The 27460-nt window shown below is 46.1% G+C and overlaps 2 protein-coding genes across 6 annotated transcripts; one reads left to right on the top strand and one right to left on the bottom strand.

Moving 5' to 3' along the window:
• Positions 1-5: 5 nt before the first annotated feature.
• Positions 6-10617, top strand: PMPCA (peptidase, mitochondrial processing subunit alpha). Of its 2 annotated transcripts, XM_073314763.1 has the most exons (13): positions 8-179; positions 1164-1366; positions 2337-2416; positions 2706-2788; positions 3067-3161; positions 3694-3794; positions 4673-4936; positions 5287-5379; positions 5740-5858; positions 6340-6430; positions 7018-7080; positions 7571-7715; positions 8988-10617. In XM_073314763.1, the coding sequence occupies exons 1-13, from the start codon at positions 127-129 to the stop codon at positions 9155-9157; spliced, it is 1560 nt and encodes a 519-aa protein (XP_073170864.1). In that variant the 5' UTR covers positions 8-126; the 3' UTR covers positions 9158-10617. The 2 variants fall into 2 exon arrangements, with proteins under 2 accessions (XP_073170866.1, XP_073170864.1); XM_073314765.1 differs by lacking the exon at positions 7018-7080 and having other exon boundaries at positions 6-179.
• On the bottom strand, positions 5739-26879 carry INPP5E (inositol polyphosphate-5-phosphatase E). Of its 4 annotated transcripts, XR_012155298.1 has the most exons (12): positions 26740-26879; positions 22834-23911; positions 21483-21606; positions 20501-20598; positions 19535-19659; positions 18456-18575; positions 17223-17330; positions 16933-17133; positions 15949-16064; positions 14534-14670; positions 13075-13296; positions 5739-7963 (listed from the first exon to the last, which is right to left on the bottom strand). XR_012155298.1 is itself a non-coding variant. In XM_073314760.1 (11 exons), exons 2-11 carry the CDS (start codon positions 23679-23681, stop codon positions 13164-13166), a joined length of 2010 nt encoding a protein of 669 aa, XP_073170861.1. In that variant the 5' UTR covers positions 23682-23911; positions 26740-26879; the 3' UTR covers positions 10218-13163. The 4 variants fall into 4 exon arrangements, 3 of the variants coding, with proteins under 3 accessions (XP_073170861.1, XP_073170862.1, XP_073170863.1); XM_073314760.1 differs by lacking the exon at positions 5739-7963 and having other exon boundaries at positions 10218-13296; XM_073314761.1 differs by lacking the exon at positions 5739-7963 and having other exon boundaries at positions 10218-13296; positions 22834-23905.
• Between the last annotated feature and the right edge of the window lie 581 nt (positions 26880-27460).

Here is a 27460-nt window from a genome sequence, read left to right as displayed (position 1 = left end):
CCCCTCGCCGGCATTGACCAACCAGCAAGCACCGCCCCCGAACGCGCTTAGCTCCTCCCCGCGTGGTGTCCGTGCCGGGCAGCCGGGCGGAAGGGGAGGCGGAGGCCGGGGCTTCCCGGACATAAGATGGCGGCGAACATGGTGCGGTTTCGGGGTGGCGCGTGGGGTCCGGTTCGCAGGTGAGAGCTGCCTCCTCCCCCACCCGAAGAGTAGTTGAATAGAGCGGCCCGTGGGCCCTCACTCTCCCCCTTATTGGAGCCCCCTAATGACTCCCCCCGTTAGCTTCCCCCCCAATGGAGCCCCCCGTGATCCCTCACCCTTCCCCCCCCCCATGGAGTCTCCAGTGACTCCCCATCCTTCCCCCCAGAGTCCTCCAGCCTCTCCTCTGACAGGGGCCCCAAGGCCCTTGCTCTCCCCGAGCTCTCCCTCCTGCCAGAGACTCAAGAATCCTGGTCCTCCCCAGTGCCCGCTGCCAGACACCCCCAAGAGTCCCCTCCCCTGCCAGAAACCTCCCCCCACCCAAACCCACTCCTCAGTGACTCCTAATTGCTTCACCATCACCTTTCCAAGAACCTGGGTGCCACCCCCAGGCTCTCCTCTGACAGGGACCCCCAAGATCTATGTCGGGCTGCTGCCTTCAGGACCCCGCACACCCCTAGCTGCTCTTTGGCCAGTGACCTCACAAGATCCCCACAGGTCCTGACCTGCCCATAAATAAGGGGGCATAAATGAAAGCATATCTATCTACCTCATCTACCCAGCCTCCTTCCCTTGGGGCATCATGCAGGGCTTTCCTTTGGCTGGAAGCCCATTCGCTCAACCACATGATTGTGGGAACATTTTAGCCTCTTTCATAGTTTGCTGGACATTGAACAGCCCTTGATGGACAGAATTGGAAACCTCAGCAACCTTCTGGCAGTATGACTGTCACTAGTGAGGTCAGGGCCAGTTGATTCCATGTATCCATTTAAGTACTTGTGTGGGCCCCAGCACTGTGGTATCTGAGGGAATTTTTATCTTCTCAACACTCTAACAAAGTAGGGAAGTGCCATAATCTTCACAGTCAAAGCATCCACTCTCAATTGTTACTAAAAGCCTGTTTGATGAACTGAGGTCCGGTGCACTGATTAGTGTTTTTATACAAATGTCTATGATTGGTCTAGGTTTGGCCTGGCAGCCTACAGAAAATACAGCAGTGGTGGTGGCTGCCCCAGTGTCCCTCTCACTTCTCCTCTGCCTGGAGTGCCTAAGCCTGTCTTCGCAACGGTTGACGGACAGGAGAAATTTGAAACCAAAGTTACAACGCTAGAGAACGGACTGCGGATTGCGTCACAAAACAAATTTGGACAGTTCTGTACTGTAGGCAGTAAGTACTGAATGACTTCAAGCAGGCAAGTCTCACTGCTCAGGGGAAGTGCTATGACTGGTGTTATACAGGTCAGACTCAATGATCACAATTGTCCCTTCTGGCTTTGGAATCTAGGAATCATTGCATTTGGATCTACTGTATATAGAGGCCCACATCCTGCTTTGGCATCAATGGCCAAATTCCCATTGACTTAACTGGGAGCAGCTTTGGTATTTAGGTACCAACGCAATACAGACATACCTAATGGTTTGTCTTCACTGCACAGTTAACTTAAGTTATCTACGCTTGAGTTACTCCCCTTGAGTTAGCCTAGCTCAAGCGAGAGCAGCCACACTGCAAAATAACACTAGAGTTGTACCAAGTGGCAGAGTGGCAGCTGATAAGTTGCGTTAACTTGAGTTTTGGCCTATACCCCAGTGGGCCAGCCAACTTGAGTTAAAAGCACCTCACTTGAGTCAAGGGATTTTGTGTGGGGACGGGAGCAACACTTGAGTTATAACTCAAATGAAATTTGCAGTGAAGTTAAGTCCTTAGCGATATGGTAGTTAAATATTTACTTAGAAATAATCGCAAAAAGAAGAGGAGTACTTGTGGCACCTTAGAGACTAACCAATTTATTTGAGCATAAGCTTTCGTGAGCTACAGCTCACTTCATCGGATGCATACTGTGGAAAATGTCTCCACAGTATGCATCCGATGAAGTGAGCTGTAGCTCACGAAAGCTTATGCATGCTCAAATAAATTGGTTAGTCTCTAAGGTGCCACAAGTACTCCTCTTCTTTTTGCGAATACAGACTAACATGGCTGTTACTCTGAAACCTTAGAAATAATCGAATGCATTGAAATTATGATGTTTTAAATTGAGGTGGTCTTCGCTAGTCATATGCTTTCTCATGCTTGTAAAACCAATGAATAGGCTATGGGGTTAAAATAAACATTAACTTTTTTAAATTTTTTTTTATGTAAGTTCTTATAAATTCAGGATCAAGACATGAAGCAAAATACCTTAGCGGCATTTCACACTTTTTGGAAAAGTTGGCTTTCTCTGTAAGTATTGTTTGTGACGATAAGGTTCCTAAAGCCTCTGTGTTAAATACTTACAAAAAACCTAACCTGTTATTAGTGTGGCTGTAATTATTCTCAGAAGGCCCAAGTCTGCTTTCCTTGAGCACCCAAGATTCTTACTGACTTCAAGGAATGCGGCTCAAGCTCTAAGTATTTATTTGCTTCAAGTGGGGAAAAAAAGAAAAGTGCTTCAGTTTATTAGATCACACTAACAAACGGTCAATAGACACATTTCATAAGCCTTAACACTTTTTTTTTCCCTTTTGGTTAGTCTACAGCCCAGTTTGGCAGCAAAGATGAAATTCTTCTCACCTTGGAAAAGCACGGGGGTATTTGTGATTGTCAGGCATCAAGGTACAAATCTTACTCTGTATTTCCCTATGCATGAATAGTTGTCATGATTGCTGACAATGACACATGACTGAACTTGATTTTCTGTTCCACAACAACAATGACTTTGTTTTTGAATAGCAAGAGTAATCTCTTTGTAGCAAATTGCAATAAGGATGCTAGTGTGAACATAAAATATGGAATTTTAGCACTTTACCATCTTCAAAGTAATGGGCAAATATTGCCCGGAGTTCATATATTCCACTTGTAAACTGAATGCAAAACATCTGTTTGTGTTGCAGGGATACCACAATGTATGCTGTTTCTGCTGATGCCAAAGGCCTAGACACTGTGGTGAATCTACTGGCTGATGTAGTACTACAGCCCAGGTTATCAGGTGTGAGAATCTGAGTCACTGTTTCAGGAAAGGATACCTAGACATCACATGACAAAATTATTTCAGTACTATTGTTCATTACATCCTACTTATTTAAAGACTTTACAAAGTCTGTGTTGAGTATTGGATTAGAGCAAACATTAAATTGCTATAGAATGTTTTTATTATGAAAGTTAATATGCTAATAAGACAGGCCAGTCATTTCCACTTCCTTCTAGCAACAGGGTTTGTTTTAGACTGTTTGCTTTCATCTGAGAAGATGAACAAAGAATAATATTGCCCTAGTCTGAAAATGGATTCAATCTACTGCTGCTTTCCTGTCAGCCTCAGTGTTTTACTTAGGACTGAACAGTGTGTATGGATTCTTTCCCCCACCCCTCTTGATTTGGGCTTCTTTGTTTCTGGACCTCAGAGATTCTGCTGGAGCCAACATCCCATGGTGCTCCTCGTTGTCTGTGCAGGACCCAGGGAGTTAATTACCTATTCAATACTTTGGACAGTGGTTCATAGCCTTTGTTTTATCTCGCTGTAGATGAAGAAATTGAGATGACTCGAATGGCTGTGCAATTTGAGCTCGAAGATCTGAATATGAGACCTGATCCAGAGCCGCTACTAACTGAGATGATACATGCGGTAAACTGCTGTGGGGTTTGTCTCGCACACATTGCTCTCTGCAATATGTGATGCAGTTTCTTTCTCACCCTTTACTTAATTTCACTGGTGCTTTTTATCTGGTCTATAAACACACTTTTATTATGCTAACATAGAATTTGGGGAGCATTTTGCTTACACCTCCATTTTGAAATCCTATATTCTGCATGAGGTACAAAGTCAAGAAAGGGGCAGTTAAGGTTCCAACATAAACCAGAGCTTATTCACACTGCCATCTTTGTAAAGTGTGCTTGATACTTGGACTTCATGCTTCTTTTAGAACTTCCTGTTTCCAGCATTCCATTGTTTTTCCTGTTTCCACCTTCAGGATGATGACTTACATTTATGTAGTGCTCTTTCTCCCCAAGGATCCAAGCTATTCATCTAGTACCACTGAAGTCTGGGCTCTGGTTCTGCTGAGGCGGGCGGGATCCTGCCCCTGAAAGTATAGGCTATAGAAACTGGACAAATCCCTGCTCTTACAAACAGGGCCATGATATAATTAATATCCATGTACAGCAGACAGGGTCTTGGATTTTTAAAGCCTCTGGAAGTGCCATGTACATTGAGTCCATTAAGTTTACTGTACCTTCCTCAAAAGAATGAAGGGCTTTGTTGATCCTGAGTCCAGTTAGTCTAAATGTTTCAAACCTGACAGTTACCCAATCCTCTCCTGCTATAACTTATCTTTGCGGGTGGGGCACAAGTGAAATGATGCTCAGTATGTGTTCCCTCTCTTACTGCATCTACATTAGCCTAGGCGCAAAGGGGCAAAGGAAGGCTTACGTCATAATTTTGAGGGAGAACAAAGCATTGTGTGTTCTAAACTAAGGGTGGTTGTGTGTTCACCCTCCCAATAGGCAGCTTACAGGGAGAACACCGTGGGACTCAACAGGTTTTGCCCCGTGGAAAACATAGAGAAAATGGATCAGAAAGTGCTCCATTCATATCTGCAGAATTACTATACACCTGACCGGATGGTGTTGGCTGGGGTTGGGATAGAGCATGAGCAGTTGGTCGAGTGTGCCAGGAAGTATTTGCTTGGTGTAGATCCCGTGTGGAGAAGCGAGAAGCCCAAGCAAGTTGACAAATCCGTTGCACAGTACACAGGAGGAATCATCAAGGTAAAATAAAAGCAAGAACTAATCAGTGCATCATGCAACTTCCTCTTGTGTTAAAGTACAGTAATAGATTTGAACTCCCTTGATTTCATTCATCGTGGTAGGTCTTCGTTTTCAAAAAGGCACCTCTTGACTTGTGATAAGCAGCATTTGTACCCACAAAACAGCTAATTACATTAGTGCTCATTTGTACATGCAGTTGCCTACTGTGCAGATGCAAGTTCATAAGCCCGCACTTCTAACAGCTGTGTGCACCCATTGAGGCTGCTGCTGGGCAACTCGTTTGATTTCTGTAATTTACCAGGCCACGCTCTGAAGGTGAAATTCAATCCTAATTTGTTCTCTCCCCACAGCTTGAAAAAGACATGTCGGATGTGAGTTTGGGTCCTACCCCAATCCCTGAGCTGACCCACATCATGATTGGGTTAGAAAGCTGCTCGTTTTTGGTAAGCACTGTCCCAAAAGTCACTGCTGTGCACACCCTAAACTAGCAAAACCTTGAGCAACCATGTCATTGTTCAAAAGTTGGAGCTATTTTGTGTCTGAGAGTACAGACGCATGCAGGTAGCAAGGGAGCTTTTTCCAGCAGTAGCCTGGTGGGAGGCTGGGAAAGGTTTTGCCATCAGACTCTCAAATGCAGGAGTATGCTATCACATGCATCGCTAGCTAGACCTTGGAGCGATGCACCAATATTTGCACGGCTTCTTGTGTTCATCGGGGCATTTCTCCTGGTATTTTCCCTCTTCCACTTCACTTTGAGCACCAAGAGGCACTGCAGCTCCACTGACTCTCTCACTGTGATTCAGGAGGAAGACTTCATTCCCTTCGCTGTATTAAACATGATGATGGGAGGCGGTGGCTCCTTTTCTGCCGGAGGGCCTGGCAAGGGCATGTTCACCCGTCTGTATCTTAATGTGCTCAACAGGTGTGTTTATCTCCCTTTCAAGGAATGCTGCCAAAGAACTCGTCTCTGATGAGGGCCCTGAACAGAAGGCCTCACCTGAAAGCCTAAATATGTCCGGTTTTTAAAAATCAGCTCTAAGAAGCCAGACATGGCTTATTTGGGAGGAGGTGGGTGTCGTTCAACTGAGCACGCAGGTGCCCTGGGATCCTGTCATCCTCCACTGGCCCAAGTCTTCAACAGGGGGGAAAAAATTGTGAAAATCAGCAGTTGATGCAGCTGTTCCTGCACAGTATCCTCCTCCTGTTGAAACAGTGGGGAGGGGAGTAGAAGGCAGACATGCACAGAAGAAAATAATCAGGGGAGCGGAGACATGTTCCTGACTCTTGGACTGACAGTTCAAATTGCCATCAGCATTTGGGAATCCTATCTTGAAGATGAAGCAGGGAGTGTATTGTCTTTTGTTAGTTAGAGAGTACTCAGATGCATGTTCTTGTACTTACAGGCATCACTGGATGTATAATGCAACCTCTTACCATCACAGTTATGAAGATACAGGTCTCTTGTGTATTCATGCCAGTGCAGATCCTCGACAGGTACGTGGCTCTTCTATATCCCAAGCCATAAATTCATAAAAGGTAAGTCTGTCGCTGACTTAATTTCAGATAGTCGTTTTTTCCATATTATCATTAAGCGGTTATCGGTTGCATATAACACATCAAACTTTGTCATTCACAACTACAGGGTACGTTATTTTGAGGTGGGGTTGCATGTTCATAATGGCCAATTCTAACTGTAAAATGTTACTGGCATTGTGAAAGTTCACGACTCTGGAAGAGAGCATCCTATTTTCCCACTTAGCTATGTATAAAGATGAATTGAGTTTATGTATTCCTGACCCACTGCTCTTCCCCAAATGGCTCAAGTGCTCTGCACAGCCTCACTCCCCTTCTGGCAAAGCTCCATTCTCAGTGATGGGAATTGCTTCTGTGGTGCCCTACTACAATTTTCCTGTACTCATGCAGTTCAGCGAAGGAGGGGTTTGAATCTTTCAGACTCCAAAAGGAGAAAAGGGAAAGTCACCTGCTGATTGCTGGTTTTTGATCTTTTTGGTTAAACCCAAGCTGAGAGAATGGGCAGGCATTATTCTATTTTTCTTTCAAAGACTCGCTTGTTTTTACAGGTCCGAGAAATGGTGGAAATAATCACAAGAGAGTTCATTTTAATGGCGGGAGCAGTGGGAGAGGCAAGTTGCCCAAGCTCTGTTTTATGCACATAGTCTCAGTACTGAAATACCATGGTGATGGGCCCTAGCTAGGCTGATGAATTTCATATGTAAGATTTTGAATGTACATTTTCTACTGACTATGTTTCATGTGTTTAATAGTCTAGTAATCACAAGAGCATCTCCACAAGGAGGCAGGTGTTTGTAGATCAATTTTCTGTGTGTACAGGTGTCAAATATCTATGTAGAAGAAGGGACCCTTTGCCCAATCCTGACTTCACGCCACTTCATTTTGGAACCATTTCCGTTAATTTACCAAGCACCTTCCTTTTCCTTTTAAAAAAACCCACCTCTTTAGACTACCCCCAGCTCCAGACTTATGCTGACAGCAGAATGAGATATTGATGTCTCCCAGTTATTCGTGGAGGATGATGACTGTGTACAGCAGGTAGAGTAGTTGCCAGTCCTGAGACCAGTCTAAAGCAGTCTGCTGTATTTTGTTGCCATACAGGTAGAATTGGAGCGAGCAAAGACCCAGCTGAAATCCATGCTTATGATGAACCTAGAATCCCGGCCAGTTATCTTTGAGGATGTAGGAAGGCAAGTGCTGGCAACAAACACAAGAAAGCTCCCTCATGAGCTGTGCTCTCTCATCGGTGAGGAAACCCCATTGACTTTGCGCTGACCATGTTGGGCTGTAGGTGCACTCTGCTGATACCTTCACGCAGGAGCCACCTCGCGAGTTCGGGTGGGAGGATTTAAACGCCTAAATCCTGTCCTTGATAAAACAGGACCTTTTGGTAGGGTGCCACCTCTTCAGCAGTGTGAGACTCTTATAGGCTCTTAACCCCCAGAGTGGGGGGCAGGGAAGTTTCAGCGGAATCCCTCAATGGCAGCAGTCGCTCTAAGGATTAAATATTTGTTTGTCAGTATTGGGGCAAATTCCCAGCTCACCTTGCTGCTGATGGTATTTCAAATATAGACAGCAAATGTTAACTAGTGAGGCGATGAAGTCTGAGCCAATGCCCATTTAAATCAACGGAAAGACTTCAGATTAGGCTCTTTTTGTCTAATGCACTGGAAGCCAGGCCATCCCAGCTGTGGCATGGACTTGCTCTGTGTCTGGCCAAGCCACTTAATGTTTCTGATCCTCTGTTTCCCCCTCTGTAGAACAGGAATTACTACCTTTCTCACTTCACGGGGTGTTAGGAGGGAGGGTGACAGTGCAAATGGAAGTGCTCGTTTTGCCCCCGCAGCCCTAGGGTGTGTTTACACTAAGCAAGGCTTAAAGAGACACCATCAATTTGATTTTTAAATTAATTTTAAGAGCCAGCCCCAAAAGGCTTTTATGGGCAGCCCTGGGAGTAGCCCCTGCGAACAGACCTAGGCCCAGTTCTGCCCCTCCTCCCCATTCCTGTCTCTTCTATCATCTGTGTTGCCTCTCAATTTATTTCAGCTTTGCTGCTGTCATTACTGAGAGAGGCCCTCTTGGGTGGGGCGTAGTGCATGAGTGATATGGGCTGGTTTGTGTACCAAAACCAGAGCAACTGACCAGCAGAACTGGCCTGACAAAAGCACTATCAAAAAAGTTTTCTCTGATCTCAGAACAATTGTGGCAATTATTTAACAGTTACAAATCGGAGGGAAATGCAGTTGTGAACCTGTCCCCCTTTAACTGGGCATACTTGTAATAAATTAACTTAATATCTTCAAAGCATCTTACAAAGTAACCCTCAACTGCTTGTGAGCTAGCTAGCTTGGTGCTCCCGTTTGACAGAAGGAGAAATCTGACACACAGTTTCAGAGCTGGGATTAAAATGCAGGCATTCCAAGTATAGATCCAGCACGATGAAATTATTCTGCCTTCAGGGCAAAGCTTCTATCTCTGTTTAAAATGCATTTGAAATAGCTCTTGTCATCGTCTGCAGGTAACGTGAAACCCAACGACATCAAGAGAGTGGTCGCTAAAATGCTTCGTAACAAACCAGCTGTGGCTGCACTGGGTGACTTGACGGAATTGCCTACGTATGAACACATTCAAGCAGCACTGTCTAGTAAGGATGGGCGGCTACCTAGGATGTATCGGCTTTTTCGATAAAGCAGCAAATGCTGTATAGAACAGGAAACTTACTTTTTATATACATATTGTTATTTGGATTATGTCACTGCAAAAAAAAGAATATTTACATGCACATGGTGTAAATACGGAACTTTTCTTGTAGCTGAGATGGCGTCAGCTGTTCAGAATGTGAAGCGTTCATGCTGGTATAAGCTTACAGAGCGGACCCAGCTCTGAATGACCACTTTGGCCATCAATAAATTCTTCTGCCTTCCGCGGAAGGCTGTGTGTGTAGGCCTTTCTCTTGGCACCTTGAATAACAGTGTGGCAAAGCAAACCTAAACCACTACAGGTGAAAGGGCTACACATACTGATGAATTAGCCAAGATCTTACAGTTACCACTTGCTTTAAATATCCAGTATTGCAAGGGAAGTGTGTTCGTGTTACTTTTTCTTGATAGGTCTGAGCATTGGTGGTGGTTGTGTTCCTTACGAAAAGAATAGATTTAGGTGGAGTTACATTTCATAAACCGGTTGTCCTCCAATCTTGCAGACTGTGAGTAGTAATACTGTCCCTTGGGGAGGATTGTTACAAGTGTTGCTAAAGTAAGGTGCTAATGTGATGCTGCTTAGTCCAGAGAATATATACACCTGAAATCAAGTGGAAGGGAGGGCACTAGAACAATCTGTCCCCGTGACAAAGTTCTGAGTTTATACTTCATTTTAAAATGTAAATATTGGCTGCTTTTGTAAAATACCTTCAATAATCTGAACAAGATTGCTGCATGGTCTTGTTTAGACGTATCATGGATAACCTACTTACTTAGTTACAGCTTTCCATCAAATGCTGTGCTCTCAGACAGATTCCCCCTGTGAAGGGTGTGGGGTGGTAGATATGTGGCCACACAGTGCTCCCTTGAAATTAGGTTGAATCTTAAGTGCAACTCCTTGTTTCTTGCAAACAGAAAAGCAATTTACCCTGATAACTGCCTATTTCCCCAGGAAAGATTAAGCTGAATTAAATGTTGTCAGCAAACAGACAATGATTTGTATTAAGAGCTTAGTTTTGAAAGTAATTGGTTCTTACTAAAAGCCATTAAGAAGAAATCCATATAAGAATACCAACAATAACAGGGTTAACACAAGAAACCATCACCTTTGACAGATGAGATGTAATATCCAGTTATATACAAATTTCTGACCTTTCTAGACATAATTAGTGAAATTGTTCAGTGCTGCCATTAAATGACTCTGCATCAGTGATCAAACTGGGCAGAAGGTTCAGAGGCAGCTACTGGCTGCACACACATAACATCCATTCATGTGAGTGGAAGTTGTGCATGCTTCTGGCCCAGAGAACATGCCCAAAGTGGTGGTGTTAATACTAACAAAATGCAGCCGCTTTTTGAACCTATGGTATGCTGTAAAACAGACCGCTTTGTCCTGTCAGTTGTGGTGCGTATGTTTGTCAAGGAAACAAATAAAGGCAATGAAATGAATGGGTGTGATTAGTAAGTGAGCAAAGTGACTATGACAGTTTAGAAAGTTATCAACTCTTAATGGATTTCTAGAAGGCTTTTAAATTGATAGTTAATGAAGTGCTTTTAAACTAACCCATTAACACTTAGCAAGGCAAGCAAGGACACGCTTCTCCTTTACAGCTGAGGAAAGATGACATGATTAGCCCTAGGCCACCCAGGCAGTAAGCCCATGTCACAGCTCTGACTAGAACTCAGCTCTGCTGTTGCTCAGCAACAAAGCTGGCTCTAGCTAAGGTGCACAGTTTTGTTGGTTTTTTTTTTAAGGAACCAAAAAAAAATGACTAAAACTGATGGCTGGACCTGTCCTGTGCACAAACAGAGATGGTTTTAAATTCAGAGGCTCTGTCTCACTCTGTGGGCTATTTATCTTGGCATGTACATGGTCCCATAGGCTTAGGGCTATGCATCTTCTCACTACTGCACATACCCAGGAACCTTCACTCTCTCTGCAAAGGATTTATGGCACATGGGCAGAAGGTCCCTTTTATAGCTTAGTACGGTTCCTACAGGAAATCTACCTCTCAGTAACAAGCTTAATTTTAGAAACCATGCCATTTGAGGTATGAGTAAATCTGTTCCTCATTTTATTTGTAAACAGAAATTGGGACAGAAAACACACTAACAGGTGCTTTAACACAAAAATGCTGAAAACTGAGAGAAAGTTGGACTTTTCTTTATAATTTAATTTCTAGGCTATGTTTGCAGTATGAAAATATCACTTAAACCAAAATCTGATGTGTTTTTCAAAGGGGATGGGGAGACACATTAAAGACTCAGTTCCATATGGTGCTCGGGTCAGTTGAGCAAAGCACTTAAGCATGTGCTCAACTTTAGGCATGAGAGTAGTCCCCCAGACTTCACCCTTGCTGAATCGGGGTTGGCATACTCAGCACCTTGCAGGATTGAGCCTTATGTTCCTTCCATAAAGCAGCCAGTTCTCATTTGCTCTCCTACACATTCAACAATTCTATCCTCAGATACCTCAATGAAAGTTTTGCTCAAGGAGGCATTGATACACGATTACTGAGAGCAACATTTTTGTTGAAAAGGTGATTAATTTATTACCAATGAAGGGTAGTACTTCTCATAGGTTTTCTTCTCAGAGTTTGGAATGATCACAATATTGTTCATGTTCTGAAATATATCTTTTCATCCAAAGGTTTATTGTGGAAGTAGGTGATTGCAAAATACCTAATTACAATGGAGCTTCCTCCAAATCATTTGCTTTGTATTTTCAGTAGTAATGTGGTTTAAAAAGTGCTAGCTTTAGCTAATGATTCAAGCAAGGTATGCCCATGAGAAGTTTTACTGTATTAACGGTCACGTACATTTTACCAGTGTAATACTTGACACTTAAGAGTGCCTTTACCTCCAGAAGAATCCACATTTTGCTGATTGGGAAACGCGGGGGACATAACTTCTCCAAACTGAGAATCAGAGAAAGAACAGAACTGAGTTATTCTGATTCCTGGTTCTTGCTCTGAATATCTCCCAAAGGTCAAAATGCATTTTTCTCCCACCCCAAAGTAGCTTTCTTTAGTGCAGTTTTTACTTCTACCATAAATCACTTTTTGCTGGATTTTTACACATTAACGCCACGGAGGCCACTGATTTCAGCTGCAGTGTCTCTTGCTGCTGCAGCTTGTAGCCGATTTCTCACTGAAGTAGAAACTGGATCTCCACTGCAGAGGATCCATAAATTATGATATGAACATTGGTTCAGAAAGTCTGACTTTATCTGAGGACATGTGCTCGTTTGAGAGATTAATATGCACCCTTAGCAACAACAGAAGTAGTAAAAATAAATACTAATTAAAAGGCCATCTCAAATGCACTTTGATTACTGTACATCCATACAGATCTTGCTGCAGAGGTCCACAACAGCAAAACTATTACGAGCAAGCATCAACCTGGGAGAGAGACTGCTCAGGTTCTCTAGTTGGTCCCCTTAGGTATTTTACAGAATACATTTGGCTACAGGTAAAGAAAGAAATAAACAACTGCCATCAATGCCCTCCTGAGATGGATACTTACAAAGCAAGTATCCGGAACAGACTGAATAAAACAGATGGAACCACAATTGTCTCCTTTTTGCAAAATGTCCTTGAGTAACCGCTCCAATCCAAGACCGCTCGTAATACAATGCACCCAATGGGGCATCTTGTCTTGGGTATGGCCAGAATCACCACCTAACTGCATCCTGTTGCTTGCAAAGGAAGTTTTGCTAAAAGTGACCTGACTGAATAAGCAGGGGCCTCTGTTCTGAATATTTACTCCCTTTCTCTTCAGCAATAAAGCACTCAAGTTCCTTGGATTAGCTCATGCAAATGAAACTTGAGAGCTGAAGTTTAAGACATTTAGCACAGGCCACAGCAACTGGTACTCAAACCGAGACCCCTTCCTCTTAAGCTGTACCTCTGCAGACATGGAATCAAGTCGTCTTTGCCTGGGTCTGAAATCCTCCTCCAGGGCACCATTTACAAGCTTGTTGCTGGGCTTTAAGGTCAGGAAACAGTACAGACTCTGCTGGATTTTTGGTCCTTTATCTCCTGCCGCTTCTGAAGTTCCCTTGTAATTCGTCTCTTTATTCCAATTAAATAAAGTTCTCTGTCAAACTGCCCTGCAGCGAGCGGGATGCTAAAATATAAAGAAAAGCTGTTAGATTTGTGCAATGTGCACAACTTATGTTGGCTTAGAGCTCCATGATTAGTGAAGGACCCAACAGTAGCAAGAATGAACTTTTCCATTTTCTCTTGGACTAAGGCATCTGGTTGTTGCTCTAACATTAAGTGAAACTAAATGTTTCTCTACCGTCGCAGCAAGTTAGGCTTGTTTGGAGAGGCTAGATTGAATAGTAAAAAGGAAACACCCTCAATCTAAGCATGAAACTTCCAGTATTAATGGGAAACATACATGAGGAAGTGGCTGTCAGCACTGGACCCTTAAACATATGACTGTCAGTCAAATAGATAAAAGAAACAATAAATGTTTGGTTAACTATTAACTGGTCCTGCGAGTCTCGTTATCTAACTTCCAAGAAAAGTCACTCTGAAATGTGTACAACTCCACAGCTCATCCCCGTTGTTCCGCGCAGGCTAAGATGGAGTTTACTTATGCAGGATCGGAAAGCCTTCCTCTTCCTCCTGAGCCCATAAATTACTTCCCATCCTGTAGCCAGGGAGCAGAAGAATGGGAGCAATGCACCAAACCTGTTTGCCTTCATGGAATCAGCAACATCTCTGTATTTATCATGTTGACATGGTCACATTTCACCCACCCCAGAACAGAGCACCTATTGAGTTCTGGAGGTGGGCAGGCACAAACCCGCCCACATCTGAAACCGAGCAAACAGCAATTTTAACTGCACTGACTTCCCGAACACCCAGTCAGCACTGTTTTCTAATTTATAGATTCTTTAACATTTTTAATTACTTGGGCATGCAACTCACAAGGGAGACAACTAGCTCTACTGAAACGCAACCACTTCTAGGGAGGGGGAAAAGGAAGTTTTGGGCAAGGGGAAAAGGGCAGCCCCCCTATTTCCTCTATAAAGGGCAATGAGAACTGTCTCTCGGATGAGCATCCTTATGTGGTAAATGCACTAGACTCAAGTTATCTCCCTCAGAAGGACCAAGGGGACTGGCAGGAGGGATTCTGCTATTGCCAGGCTGGGTTAAATGCTCTTTATTGTTTTCGGCACTGGGTCCAAACGTTACACAGAAATCACCCAAATACACTGCAGTGAGTTACAGGGGATTCATTCCATCTCAGGAGCTCTTGTGACAACATAAGCCACAAATTCCTGACAGGAAACATGTCCTAGGAACTCACTGCAGCCTGATCACATGTGTAGATGCACAAACAGGTCACTGACTTGTCTCTGCCGGGCCTGACTTTCACCCGGAACAGCCCGTACACTGGCCTGTGGTCTGACGTTTTGACCACGGAACAGGAGGAGTACTTCACGGCATGGATGTCATCCTTGTGACGGCTCCTGTAGATCACTCGATCCTGGGAGGCCGAGAAAGAAAGAAGGAGGGAAACAGATGGTCACTCCCTTTTGCCTATCTGCTCTGGAGAGAAACACTTGTTCGCTAAAGACACAGGTTAATTTAAAACCGTCCACTTTTAAAAGTGCCTTGCAATCAAAGGAACTCAGAGTCCTGTGTAGGACTCATTCTCCCCTGCTCCAGCACCCTGGGAGGGAGGCAGCACACTGGAGCATGCATATCTGGCACTGCAAACCCAAGGATCTGCTTTGCATACAGCTCTACATGTTGGTGAGAATTCCCTCTCAATGAGCTTCCATGCCCTACATGGCTGACCCTCTGGACTCGAAGAGGGATAGCTGTCCCTGCCGCATCTCACCTCCTATCTGGCAGGGGACTGGGGATCCTGGATCCATATATCTGAGGATCCACTGACCCTTCCCCTAGCTCACCCCCTATGTGCCACTCTGCTTGGGGTGATGTGGAAGTTTCCAGCATGCCTGTTTGATCAGGTAGACACACGGCGATGGGAAGGGCATCCCCATCAGTCACCCACGACAGGTGGATTTCCTCCCATAGAGAGCAACAGAACTGCTATCCAGCTGTGATGGGATGTTCACCCCACACTAGCCTGGAAAGTTGTAATGTGGCTCAGAGGGGTTAAATAGGCCCACGTGAGGGAGAGCTAGGCTTGACAAGCAAGCACTAAGAGAGACTGAAGAGCAGCTGGGCAGGAGCAGGCAGGGCTGGTATAAGGCCAGGAAGCCTGCAGTCATTCTCTGGGCTTACAGAGGGAAAGCAGGAGACCCAAGGGAGAGTAGAAGCCCTGGCCACGAAGGCAGGGTTTACCCAGAAGGGCTGTGGAGCGGAAGCCTTGTAGAGGTGGAGCAGGAAATGGCCCAGGGAAATAGCAGCAAGGTTTTGGATTGTGCAAACCGTGGTCACTGATTCGAGATTCCCTGACCTGGAACCCAGATTAGTGCATGGGCCCAGGTTCCCCGATTCTCCACTGGGGAAGTGATATAGTCTTGAACTGGAGGACTTCTGGGAATGATAGCCGGTCCACCAGTGAAATTCTAGTGACCTGGCCAGCAGGCCAAGCCATAAAGAGGAAGCACCGCAACCCCTGGAGTATGAGAGAGGCCACCCGAGCGGCAGGAAGGGCATCAGATCACGCAGAGCCATTTCCCAGATGCAGTCAGGAGGAGGAGCCCCAGCCATGAGTAGAGAACCTACAGTGGCCAAGAAGGATTGTTAGTCCATTCCCTCCCCAGAAGCATGTTTATAAGTAACCCTGTACCGTGTATGAAGGCGTCCTCTGCTTGGAAGTGGTGTCGTAGCTATCCTGCCCTATATCGAACTTATAGGAAGGACGGAAATGAATGGCAGCCTCCTGGAACCCTTTGAAAATAGCCCCTGCAGGGGAAGGGGAGACAGTATGAAGAACAAAGTGATTCTTCTCTAGTAACCAAGCATAACAGCATCTGGACGTTTACAACACACATTTTAAAAGCAGTTTACCAATCGGCTAGAAACTAAACCAGTAATGTACAGGGCTACAAAACCGGACCCAGACAGCATAACTGGGGGGTTAGCTAAAGTCTGTTCAAATTAAGGGTGAATCTCTAATAAGGGAACATTTAAAAGACTGGAGAACTAATACTTGGCATGTTTATGGTACCTTCCATTGAAACCCTCCGCATGCTTTGCAGATCAATCAGCTCTAAGCACCCCTGTGAGACAGATGGGAATTCTCTCCAGTTTACAGAGCAGTGAAGAGAGGCAAGGCACACCCCACCTAAGTGCAGGGGAGACTCCCCAACTCCAGGGCACTAGGACCCAGGTGGCGGAATTAACACGACACTTGCTGCCATCACATTGTTCACTTGTGTGTTCTGCCCTGCGTTTCTCTTGTCTGTTTAGACTGTAAGCTCTTCGGGGCAAGGACCGTCTTCTACCCTGTGTTCGTGCAGCAACCGGCACAATGGGACCTAGTCTTGGCTGGCCTGCAGGCACCACCATAATAGACGTGATTAATAATAATGGACTACCTTGGCAGGAGCATGTGGAATGTCAGGCAGAACCCAAGAATTCACATTCCTACTCCCCTACTTGGAAGTGTGATTAGATTTGAAAGCTATTGGCTTTCCCTTCCCAGAGACAACGCCCTCACTTATTTCAGTGGCTATTCAAGAAGTAAGGAGCAGGCTGTAGACATTCACATGCTTGGAAATCTCCAGTCAGTGGGGACTAGCAGTAGAGGGGAAGGCAGCAAGTCCCTTACCATTATTCATTTCTTTAATGAGCTGGTCATACTGCAGTAGCTTGGACAGGTCTTTTTCCAGATGCTGGTTCAGGATTGAATCCACGCTCTCACGATCCTTGTTTAATCGGAAATTGAAGTCTCCAAACCAGAACACCTCGTCGAACCGAGTTGTGACGTCAGCTGCAAAGCCAAGTGAGACGGCCATCAGCCCGATTTCTGCTTTGGGGTGGAGCAGCAAGTTAAGCCACAAATCCTTCCACTAGCCACGCACACACACACACGGATTCTGTTCACATCAAGTTACTCACAAGGGCTGGATCGATAGGGATTTGTATCCGGGACATTCTTGGGAAGTGCAAGTGCTTGGATGGTTTTATTGTAGTCCAGTATCCTCTCATACACTTTACCATCCCCCGCTGAAAGAGAGATGCATAAACACTGCAAATTCATGTGGAAAGATGGAGATTTTGTGCAGAATATAAATACAATTGCCATGGATCATTATTATGTAGATTGTGGTAGAGTCCAAAATGTGCTGGGCACTTTCTAAACATGTAGGATGAGATGGTTCCTACCCTGAAGAGAGTACAAATTAAAAAGGCAGCGACAGGTGTGATAGGGAAAGGGGACATAACATACAGAGCATTTGGTGTGTTAGTAGAAGTTTGGTTTGTGAGTTCCCTTCCCTCATACTTCCCAACCCTGCAATCCCCAGCTTCAAATCCAGTGTCATTATGCACCACCACCCCTCCGCATGTAGGAGCAGTTAACTCTCAGGATCCATTAATGTAATGTACAAGGAGGTGACCTAATCGGTAGGAGTGATCTTCAGAAGAGATTTAAATGAGGAGAGGGGAGTCATTTTGTAGACCAGCCCTCATTCTTTATGGAGGGAGAGCGTGGAAGGAGACACAGATGTGGGAGAGCTGGACAAATGGCAATAAGCCTGGCGTCACTGGCAAAGTGGAGGAGATAGGGATGGGACAAAACTATGAGAGACAAAGGGAGATATATGAGGAGCAGCAGCCTCAAAAGCAAGGAGCCTGAACTTGATGCGACGGAGAAGAAAGGAGTCAGTGGAGGGATTCAAAGCAGGTGGGATGGAATGAGAGGCAAGAGGATTTTAGCAGCTGTTCTCTGTATGAACTGGAGGGGGCAGAGTGAGTGCTGGAAGACCAGAGAGGAGCTTACAGTAATAAAGCCAGAAGAGGAGGATTTAACTGTGTGGTTAGAGCGAAAGGCTCAGATCTCAGAAACGCAGCGAAGGCAGAAGCAGTAGTTCAGATATGCCAACAAGGAGTTCATTCTACACTTGGTTTGCTCACAGCTTAAATGGTGGGGTGTGCTATGGCAAAGAGGAGATTAAAATAAGGAATTCATACACTTTACCACTGCCAAGAGCAAAACACAGTAGCTCCATGTCGGAGTCAGCCTTAGAGCAGTAAGTAATACAGCAAATGGGCACAAGTATCTTGTAAGCCAGGTGAAGCAATTTCCGCCCCCCAAACAGGACATTTGTGTTAAGTATGTAACTGACTCACATGTGAAATGGGACGTGACGAAGAGGAAGGAAGTCCCAAAGAACGTGAAGCAGATTCCCAGGGCTCCCTTCGTTTTGATCTGAGACACAATGCGAGTGGTCACAGTGGCATATTCCACCTCTGCAGGGAGAAGGAAAGAGAAGCTGCTGCTGTTACAGGAAGCCCATTGAAACTGCATTGTGGGGAGGAAAGAGGGTGGGGAAGGGAGGAGGGGGCAGTCATTTAATCAGGCTGCTGCGTTGTTGATAGGGCTCCGAGGATCCCAGCTCACTTTACAAACTGTACATGCATCATTGCAGTACGCCCGCCCTCCGGCCAGGCCCCAGCCAGGCAGTTAGCAGGAACACATACCACCACTGGCTCAGGACGTAGGGAAAACACCTAGCAAGTGCCACAGGTTTGTGAAGGTCCATGTGGCACAGACAAGACCTCTGCTGTCAAGGTGGCATCTGCGAGACACCCACTTTAGATAAGCTATTACCAGCAGGACAGTGGGGTGGGAGGAGGTATTGTTTCATATTCTCTGTGTATATATAAAGCCTGCTGCAGTTTCCACGATATGCATCTGAGGAAGTGAGCTGTAGCTCACGAAAGCTTATGCTCTAATAAATTGGTTAGTCTCTAAGGTGCCACAAGTCCTCCTTTTCTTTTTGCAAATGTCACTCAGCTTCTCTATCTGGGAATCTAGCCTTCACAGAAGGAGGAACGATGCACCCACCCTGGTGGCAGATGAACCTCGAACTGAAGGGAGTCCAGAGGCTTCAAACATGAGGTTTAGTCCTAAAAGCCATCCCCTCCGGCTTGTGGTTCATAATAAATACATAGGTTACTCTGCTCCCAAGAGGTGCTTAGCGCTCACAACCCCCATGGAGCTCTCAAAAAGCCTGGTCCTATTTGGCATGGCAGGCTACTGATCAGAGTTTGGGCATCACAAACACTTTCAGCAGGTAAGGAGAATTTACACCTTTGACTGATGCCACTCTGAGGTTTCCACCCACCATTACAAGCCTCCCTGTCCCACACAACGACAGCGCAATTTTTCCCTCTCTGTAATCTCCAGCGCTTAATTAACAACGTACCTGAGCAGAACCAGATGAGGTCTCTTCTTATGAACACTGACATGTAGAGAACTCCGTGTGCAGCTGAGTACAGCATGACGTAATGGGGCCCCAGCGTCTCCTGCAGACGAATCTCCCACTCTCTTCTATGGGAGACAACAAAAGCACCATGGCTACATCACAACTACAGGACAACATGGAGGGGAAGAGTTGTCAGTCTCTGGGCAGTAGGAGAGAGAGATGTAGCCCTTGGGAGGTGCCACAATGATGCCCACTGGTGATGAGAGGAAGGTGATGGTGATGAGGAAGACAATGGAATGAGCAGGCAGCGTGGGGAGCCAGCAGTGTGAGGGTGCAGCAACTGCTACCATATTAGGGTTTTCACGGCAAACCTCCTCTACCAAAACAATGGTGCACTGGGCTGATCTGAAGACAAACAGCTTTTTAAATTGAGGACGTATAAAACCTATAGGCAAACACAGTAAGCACCTTGTTGGTTGCATGCAGCAACTTTACTCTGACATAGTTTTATATATATCAATAGATCACAGGAACTGCCAGAGGGCATTCTGAAATTCTTGGAAGGATGCTAAGAATGAATGCACATCCACAGCATCTTTCAGCCAGCCTGATGCCTAACTGTACCCTGGGGAGCGACCCTGCTTAAGGTCACACAAGTCAGCAGCAGAGCTGAAGGTTCCCACTGAAATCAAGAGTTTTGCTACTGCTTTCAGTGAGAGGAGTACCGAGCCCAAACTTTGGGTGATGATAGGTGGTTAGGACTATTATGAGGTTAAATAAAGACACCCTCTAGAACTCGTTTTCTCCTTATACTGAGGAGTTCACAGATTTATGAAATATAAATAAAGCACAAGGGGAATTCTATTCTGTTTTTTGGTGTATTGAAAACTAATTTAAAAAGAAGAAAAAAACCTGCAGTGATTAGCAAGTGACAAGGGTGGCTCTGCATTACACTGTTTCTGCTACCTGTCTGGACAGCCTTCTTGAACGCCAACAACATACATGTCCTGGGCATAGTCAGGATCCGATGGGAACAAGAAGTCATCCAGATTCTCTGGAAGTTCCTACAAAAAAAGGAAGAGATGCACAGCGTCCGTTATGCTAGCATTTGGAAAAGGAGGGGAGGGAAAATCCAGAAAGACTTCAAGTTGAATGAGTTAATAAATCACTTACAACCACTGCTAATATTTTGTACTTACATAGCATTTTAGATCTGAGACACTCAACATTAATCAAGTCTAATAACCTCCCTGCCCCATAGCTAAGCATCATGGTACCCATGCTGTAGATATGGAAATTGAGAAACAGAGGGCTGAAGAGTTTTGGTCAAGGTCACACAATGAATGCCGTGGCCTAGTGTGTATTTTTAACTCCTCTCGGATATTTATTTAAGAAGAGTTTAGAGGCTATATACAGACCTCTTTAAAGTCCTGAACCTGCATCCCCCGTTGAACTCACCTAGTGAGCCTCAAACTCTCTGGCTCTGTCCCTAAGTCACTTGGCTGCAGCAATCTCAGGTTTCTCTGCTGTGCAGAGATGTAGTTACAATTATGTTCCCCTTCAGAGACATTCTCTCCATAAGCAGTTGTGCATCACACAGATTAATAGGGCCCCAATCCTAATTGAGGCCCTAGGGAGCACTCACAATACTAATAAAAAAGCAGCAGCTCCCACCTTCCTGCTCGCTATATATCAAATACTACAGGTCACAGAATTTCACCATTACAACAATCACATCTGCTCAACTGAGCATGTGCAAGAGGATCCAAGGACACAGGAGGAAGGCTGAGCTGCCATAGAGACTAAGCTACTCAGGCAGATGAAGATCAACATCATAAATATATTGAAAGTGACAATTTCGCAAGAAGCAGTGGTGCTAGTCCGTTTAACAAACACAGGGGGAAATATGCATCGCCAAGAGCCAAATTCAGGAGATTCATGTACCCACCTTCCGGCCTTGCATATTCCAGGTGGCCACAAATATTCCAATGCTCCGATCAGGGAAATATCTGCTCAGTTCTTCTGCTCCCAGCAATGCACCACTAGCTAGAAGACTGCCTTCCAAATAGCTTCTGTGAAACAAGGAGAGGGAAAAGAATTTTTAAAAACTCCATATTATTAAAAAGGCATATAAGCAAATGTTCTGGTTGCTGGAATCCTAATTTGCATCACTCAAGAATAGACCCAAATCTTAACAATATTTAACATTGTATAGTACTTTGTGTATTAAAAGTTCCTTTAAAAAACGAGCTAATATTCACAGCCCTCAGAAATGCAGCATTAAATATTGAGTTGCTTCCAGGGAGAGAAGACGTGACACCGAAAGAGGAATCTGGCCAGAACACCAGGGTCCATACACTCTCTTGTGAAAAGTGCCACAAGGTTTTTTAACACCCACAAGTGGTCAGGGTTGTTTGATATCTTAGTCAAGAGACAACAATTCTAGCAGCACAGTTCTACTCACTCTCCTATAACACATGGGCACCCGTCAGTAACGGCTCAGCAGGAATAATGAAATGTACTGAATCACTAATACTACTTCCTGCAGCACCAGGTGCTCCTTGGGGGTTTTCATATCCACTGAAGTGAAGTACTGAGCTGGCCCAAGCCTGCTTTAGCTTGGCAAATCTGATGAGATCATCGTCGCCTGAGGGGGCACAAGGCCATAAGCATGAGACACTAAAGATATGAAGCACACAGAACAAAGCAGAGTAGCTTGGAGTTCTCAGAGGTCTTCTTATGGAGGAACAGAACACTCAGCATCCTGTTTCACAGCACGCAAGCTTCCTGACTATACACTAAACCAGAAAGGACATTTTTAAACAGCCAAGTTGTATTAACACTCTTTTCAGTTACAACATCCCATTTGCCATTTAGAGAGCTCTCTGAGCACTGCCAAAGCTGCTTGCAATTCTCTCAAGCAATCCCCAGTCAGCCTCTGACCAATGCTCAGGTTGGTGTCAGGAAGCTCTATGATTCTAAGCCTTGATTAATACAGCCAGCGACTGCACTTTCTACATGTTATGCTTGTGCTCTCAAAATATTCCCCGCATTTCCTGGACACACATTGATCCAGCCCCAGTGTTTCTTCCTAGCATGCTGCTCTTCTGAGGAGCTTTGCCATAAAGCAGCCATTCAAAAACTTGCCCCTCCCATGACAGTAAATATAAGGGAACAAACAACTAATGATAATTTGCTCACTGGTCAAGTTACTTATTCCAAACAGAATTCTGCAAGGCAATGGGCCATCTAGTAACAAATACTGTATTCTCTCTGCTGTGAAAAGAAGGAGAATATACCTGTTTCGAACATCCTTGGCACGAAGAGGGGTGAGCAGGCTGAACGTAGACTTCATGGAGTCTGTGGAACAGCTATCGCAGACCATCCCACGGTTGTGAAGCCCGGTGTCACTCAGGCTGCTGCTCAACCTTTCAAACCTGCTCTGAGAATAATGTTGGTAATCCATATAATCTGAGTCGATCCTATTAGCTGTCCTCAGCACGTGAGAGGCCACGCTGAGTTCCAGGGGGGGCAGTGGTCGAGGGGGTGTTATTTTGGACAGCCGGGGTTTGCTGCCTGAAGATTCTTTCCCCTGCATAAGCCCCACAGAGGCACTGGGAACCTCAGAGACCTGTTTCTCGGAATCTGAAATGCTACCCTTGTTCTTCCCATAAGGGCTCGCTTCCGAGGCATCCTGCAAGTTGTGCAAAGAACCCTGTTCGCCATTGAGTACCACTCTGCTCCTGGTGGGATGACTCAGGGACGACTCCTGGAGAGAGCCATTGGAGGAGCTTGTCTCATTGGGATCGATCAGATTTTCCAGACTCATTCTAAACACTCTCCTCCTCCTCCAGCTTTTCTCATCAAGAGATGATGCTCGCGCTAGCCTGGGTTTCCTGGGAGGCTTTGGAGTGACAGATTTAATCTTCATATTGGGTTTGATTTCATCAGGGGGAAATCTTAAGGTGTCATTTAAAAAGGATTCTATGTCTGGATGGTCCTCAAGTGCAAGCACCCTGCTGTCACCAGCCTCCTTCCTCATAGCTCCACCAGTCTTCTTCACTTGCTGGTCCTGTAGTACTCTGCCCGCTGTGCTCGAAGTAATACATGCCACTGCATGCTGGGAAAATCCATTTGGAGGGTTCATTCTCTTCCTATGTACCAGCTATGGACCCCTCTCCATAGAGTCAGTCCCTCAAAGAGTCATCTTCCTTTACTGTATAGTTTTGGCTCGCAGCGTGGTAAGTTCAGGAGTTTGAACCGAAACACAGAGATCGGGAATGTGAATACACATGAGTCTTTTGCCAGGAATACAGGAAATTTATGTGAGTAGCAAGATGCATGGCTGGAAAAGCCTTAGAGGTAAGAAACCTGCAACTGCCCAAAAGAAACAGAACTGTAACAACCTGCTGAGCCGTATACTATAAACACAATAAAATCATGCTCTTGCATAGCCCCTTCCATCAGAGGATCTCAAAGCATTTTGCAAACCTTAACAAGCCCCCTGTAAAAAAGATTAGTGTTATTTCCATTTTACAGAAGGAGAAATTTAGGCCCAGAAGAGTGAAGTGACTTCCTAAGGGCTGTATGTGACACTGGAAGTAAATTCCCACCGTGCGTTTTATAAGGCAGGATGTTTGTTCACTTTAGCAGAGCAGGAAATGAAAATTAAAATCACATACAAGTTACCACCTTAATGTTTTAGGCTTTCAGATGGTCACTCTGTGTGCTGATTCCATAATACAGGTAGGTAAAACATTCAGCATCAGAAATCAGTAAGTTTTCAATGATCTTAGGTTCTGTAATGATCCCATATCACCATAATCAATTAAGGTAGACCTGTGGCTGCAAAACACATAGGCCACTACCACTTGAGTTGAAGAAGACTCTCCCTTAGCTGCAGCAGCATTAGGCGTTTATATGTGCCCCTCTATGGGACACAATCTTGGGATCCACAAAACAACTTCTTACCATAAAGGCAAGGTGCTTGTCCAGATAGCTACAAGCAAATTGCAGTACTACACTGCATTGCTCAACAGTCTCACCTGACGGGTGAAATGCAAATCTTATCAGAGTTATCCTGTTAAATATCAGTCAAGCCTGAATGTTACCTTAATCTTCTCAACACGTATTGGGTCAACACGTGTATGTTCTCCAGTGGCTGGGAGTCTGGAATGATATTCTATTCCTGGATTCACCACTGATTATTTATTATTAATATGGCACCAAACATTTACTAGGAGCTTTATGACCTTTTAACCTCTCGGAGGAAATTTACTCACCTGTAAAATGGGCATACTACTATTTACCTGCCTCAGAGGAGCCTTATGAAATGTAGGCCTCACCTGCACACAAGCTTGCATAAGTTGTTGAACTGGTGCAAACCGCTCTTATTTTGGCTTAAGCGTGGCTTACTTCATTTTACGGTTCCTAACCAATTTAGAGCTAAACCAAAATAATCTAAAACCCTTTGAGACTCTTGGGTTCAAATCACCATACCACAGATTATTTTCTAAGGTACTTGTAAGAGAAGTTCTACTGGTAATGCAAATAATAAAGTTTTAGTAAAGCTACTATGGTGACTGGAGTAGCATAAGAGTCTGGAGAGAATAAAGGCAGGGTTTCTTTATTGGCTAAAGAAAAGGACTCCAGACTGGGCCTTAATTCCTGTTCAACCGTAACATTATGCTACCCCACAAAAGGGTGGGTCACTCCCAGAGCCTGGGGAAACTATTTTTATCCAAAGGGGCTGGGATTTTTCAGTGACCTGATGGACAGAGAGTCTAAACAGCATGGTTAGGAAAGGCCACCCCCCTAGCTCCCCTTTTCTGGGGCAGGGACCCCCATAGCTAGGGCTGATGGTGCCCGAGCTTTGTGTTAGTGATAAAAACACTTATTTCACTCCAGGTGTGTGTGCATATGGGGACTGGGACACAGATATTGTGTGTGTCTATATATATTGGGGGGGCAAGATAGAGATGGGGGGCACAGAGACTGTGTCTATCGATATAGCAGTGAGACACACCAGTGTGTTTGTGTGTGGTGGGGGGGGAGAACACAGGCAGTGTGTGTATGGGTGGGACTCACACTGTGTGTGTATGTAGGGGGGGCACACACAGTGTGTGGGGGACACAGAGATTGTGTCTGTCGATGTGGCAGTGAGACACACCAGTGTGTGGGACTCACACTCTGTGTGTGTGTGTCTGTGTAGGGGGGGCACACAGAGATTGTGTCTGTCGATGTGGCAGTGAGACACACCAGTGTGTGGGACTCACACTCTGTGTGTGTGTGTGTCTGTGTAGGGGGGGCACACAGAGATTGTGTCTGTCGATGTGGCAGTGAGACACACCAGTGTGTGGGACTCACACTCTGTGTGTGTGTGTGTCTGTGTAGGGGGGGCACGCAGAGATTGTGTCTGTCGATGTGGCAGTGAGACACACCAGTGTGTGGGACTCACACTCTGTGTGTGTGTGTGTCTGTGTAGGGGGGGCACACAGAGATTGTGTCTGTCGATGTGGCAGTGAGACACACCAGTGTGTGGGACTCACACTCTGTGTGTGTGTGTGTCTGTGTAGGGGGGGCACACAGAGATTGTGTCTGTCGATGTGGCAGTGAGACACACCAGTGTGTGGGACTCACACTCTGTGTGTGTGTGTCTGTGTAGGGGGGGCACACAGAGATTGTGTCTGTCGATGTGGCAGTGAGACACACCAGTGTGTGGGACTCACACTCTGTGTGTGTGTGTCTGTGTAGGGGGGGCACACAGAGATTGTGTCTGTCGATGTGGCAGTGAGACACACCAGTGTGTGGGACTCACACTCTGTGTGTGTGTGTGTCTGTGTAGGGGGGGCACGCAGAGATTGTGTCTGTCGATGTGGCAGTGAGACACACCAGTGTGTGGGACTCACACTCTGTGTGTGTGTGTGTCTGTGTAGGGGGGGCACGCAGAGATTGTGTCTGTCGATGTGGCAGTGAGACACCCTTGTGGGGGGGGGAAGAGACACACAGCGGGGGGGGGCAGTGCCCGCGGGGTGTGATCAGACACTGAAGTGCCGGGGGGGGCGGGCTGGGGACCCCGTGTCTAGACCAGCAGGGGCGGGGGGGGCGCTCAGTCACCCTACGGGCAGGGGGGCGAGTCAGAGGCCGAGCGACCCGGCGGGGACGGGGGGGACGGGGCCCGCGGGAGGATCCGGCGCCGCCCTCACCTCCAGTCCAGCGAGCAGCCCGCGGCCCGGCCTTAGCAACCGGCGCGCTCGGCAGCCGCGGGCCGGGGCCGCCCCTGACAACGAGCCGCCGCGGCTCGGAGGGCCGGAGCCCGCCGCGAGCGCGCCCTGCCGCCCGGAGGGGGGACCGGCGCCCTCAGCCCCGGCGGCCCGGCCCCGGCGCAGCGCCGCGGGGGCGTGGAGGCACCGGACCCGCCCAGCCGCCTGCCCTCGCTTCGCCGCGAGCAGCGGCTCAGCCGCTCCCGGCCACGGTGCCCCTCGCAGGGGTCTGATCTGGCTTGGGTACCCCACCCTTCACCGCACTTCAGGGCTGCTTGCTTACAAAATCAGACCGAAAAATACAAGGGGCACAGCACCCTGCCTGCGAGAGAGAGAGAGAAAACAAACAATTTACCATCTAAATACCCCAAGGGATCCACTGGAATAGCACTGTTGTGCTCACGTTTCCCTGTAGAGGGTATATACAAGTCACTGTCTCTATGCAATTTTCGTTTGTACCAACTCGGCGGGTGCTTTCGATGGAGCCTGTTGTAAAACTAGCCAAATATCTAGATGAATTGGCATCCGATGAAGTGAGCTGTAGCTCACCAAAGCTCACGCTCAAATAAATGGGTTCGTCTCCAAGGTGCCCCAAGGCCTCCTTTTCTTTTTGCGAAAACAGAGTAACACGGCTGCCACTCTGAAACCTGTACCCCCAGAAGTA

The sequence above is a fragment of the Lepidochelys kempii genome, chromosome 16 (assembly GCF_965140265.1).
Source record: "Lepidochelys kempii isolate rLepKem1 chromosome 16, rLepKem1.hap2, whole genome shotgun sequence".
NCBI lineage: Eukaryota > Metazoa > Chordata > Testudines > Cheloniidae > Lepidochelys > Lepidochelys kempii.
The sequence above is the reverse complement of the archived record's forward strand: the minus strand, read 5'-3'. Positions and strand labels throughout refer to the sequence as shown.

Excerpts from the sequence above, each read along its gene's own strand:
- PMPCA (XM_073314763.1), top strand. The coding sequence starts at position 127 with ATGGCGGCGAACATGGTGCGGTTTCGGGGTGGCGCGTGGGGTCCGGTT. Across the intron at positions 180-1,163 it reads GCGTGGGGTCCGGTTCGCAG|GTTTGGCCTGGCAGCCTACA; the intron begins GTGAGAGCTGCC and ends TGATTGGTCTAG. Across the intron at positions 2,417-2,705 it reads TGGAAAAGTTGGCTTTCTCT|TCTACAGCCCAGTTTGGCAG; the intron begins GTAAGTATTGTT and ends CCTTTTGGTTAG.
- INPP5E (XM_073314760.1), bottom strand. The coding sequence starts at position 23,681 with ATGAACCCTCCAAATGGATTTTCCCAGCATGCAGTGGCATGTATTACT. Across the intron at positions 19,660-20,500 it reads CAAGAAGGCTGTCCAGACAG|AAGAGAGTGGGAGATTCGTC; the intron begins GTAGCAGAAACA and ends TGTCTCCCATAG. Across the intron at positions 18,576-19,534 it reads CCTCATCTGGTTCTGCTCAG|AGGTGGAATATGCCACTGTG; the intron begins GTACGTTGTTAA and ends TTCTCCCTGCAG.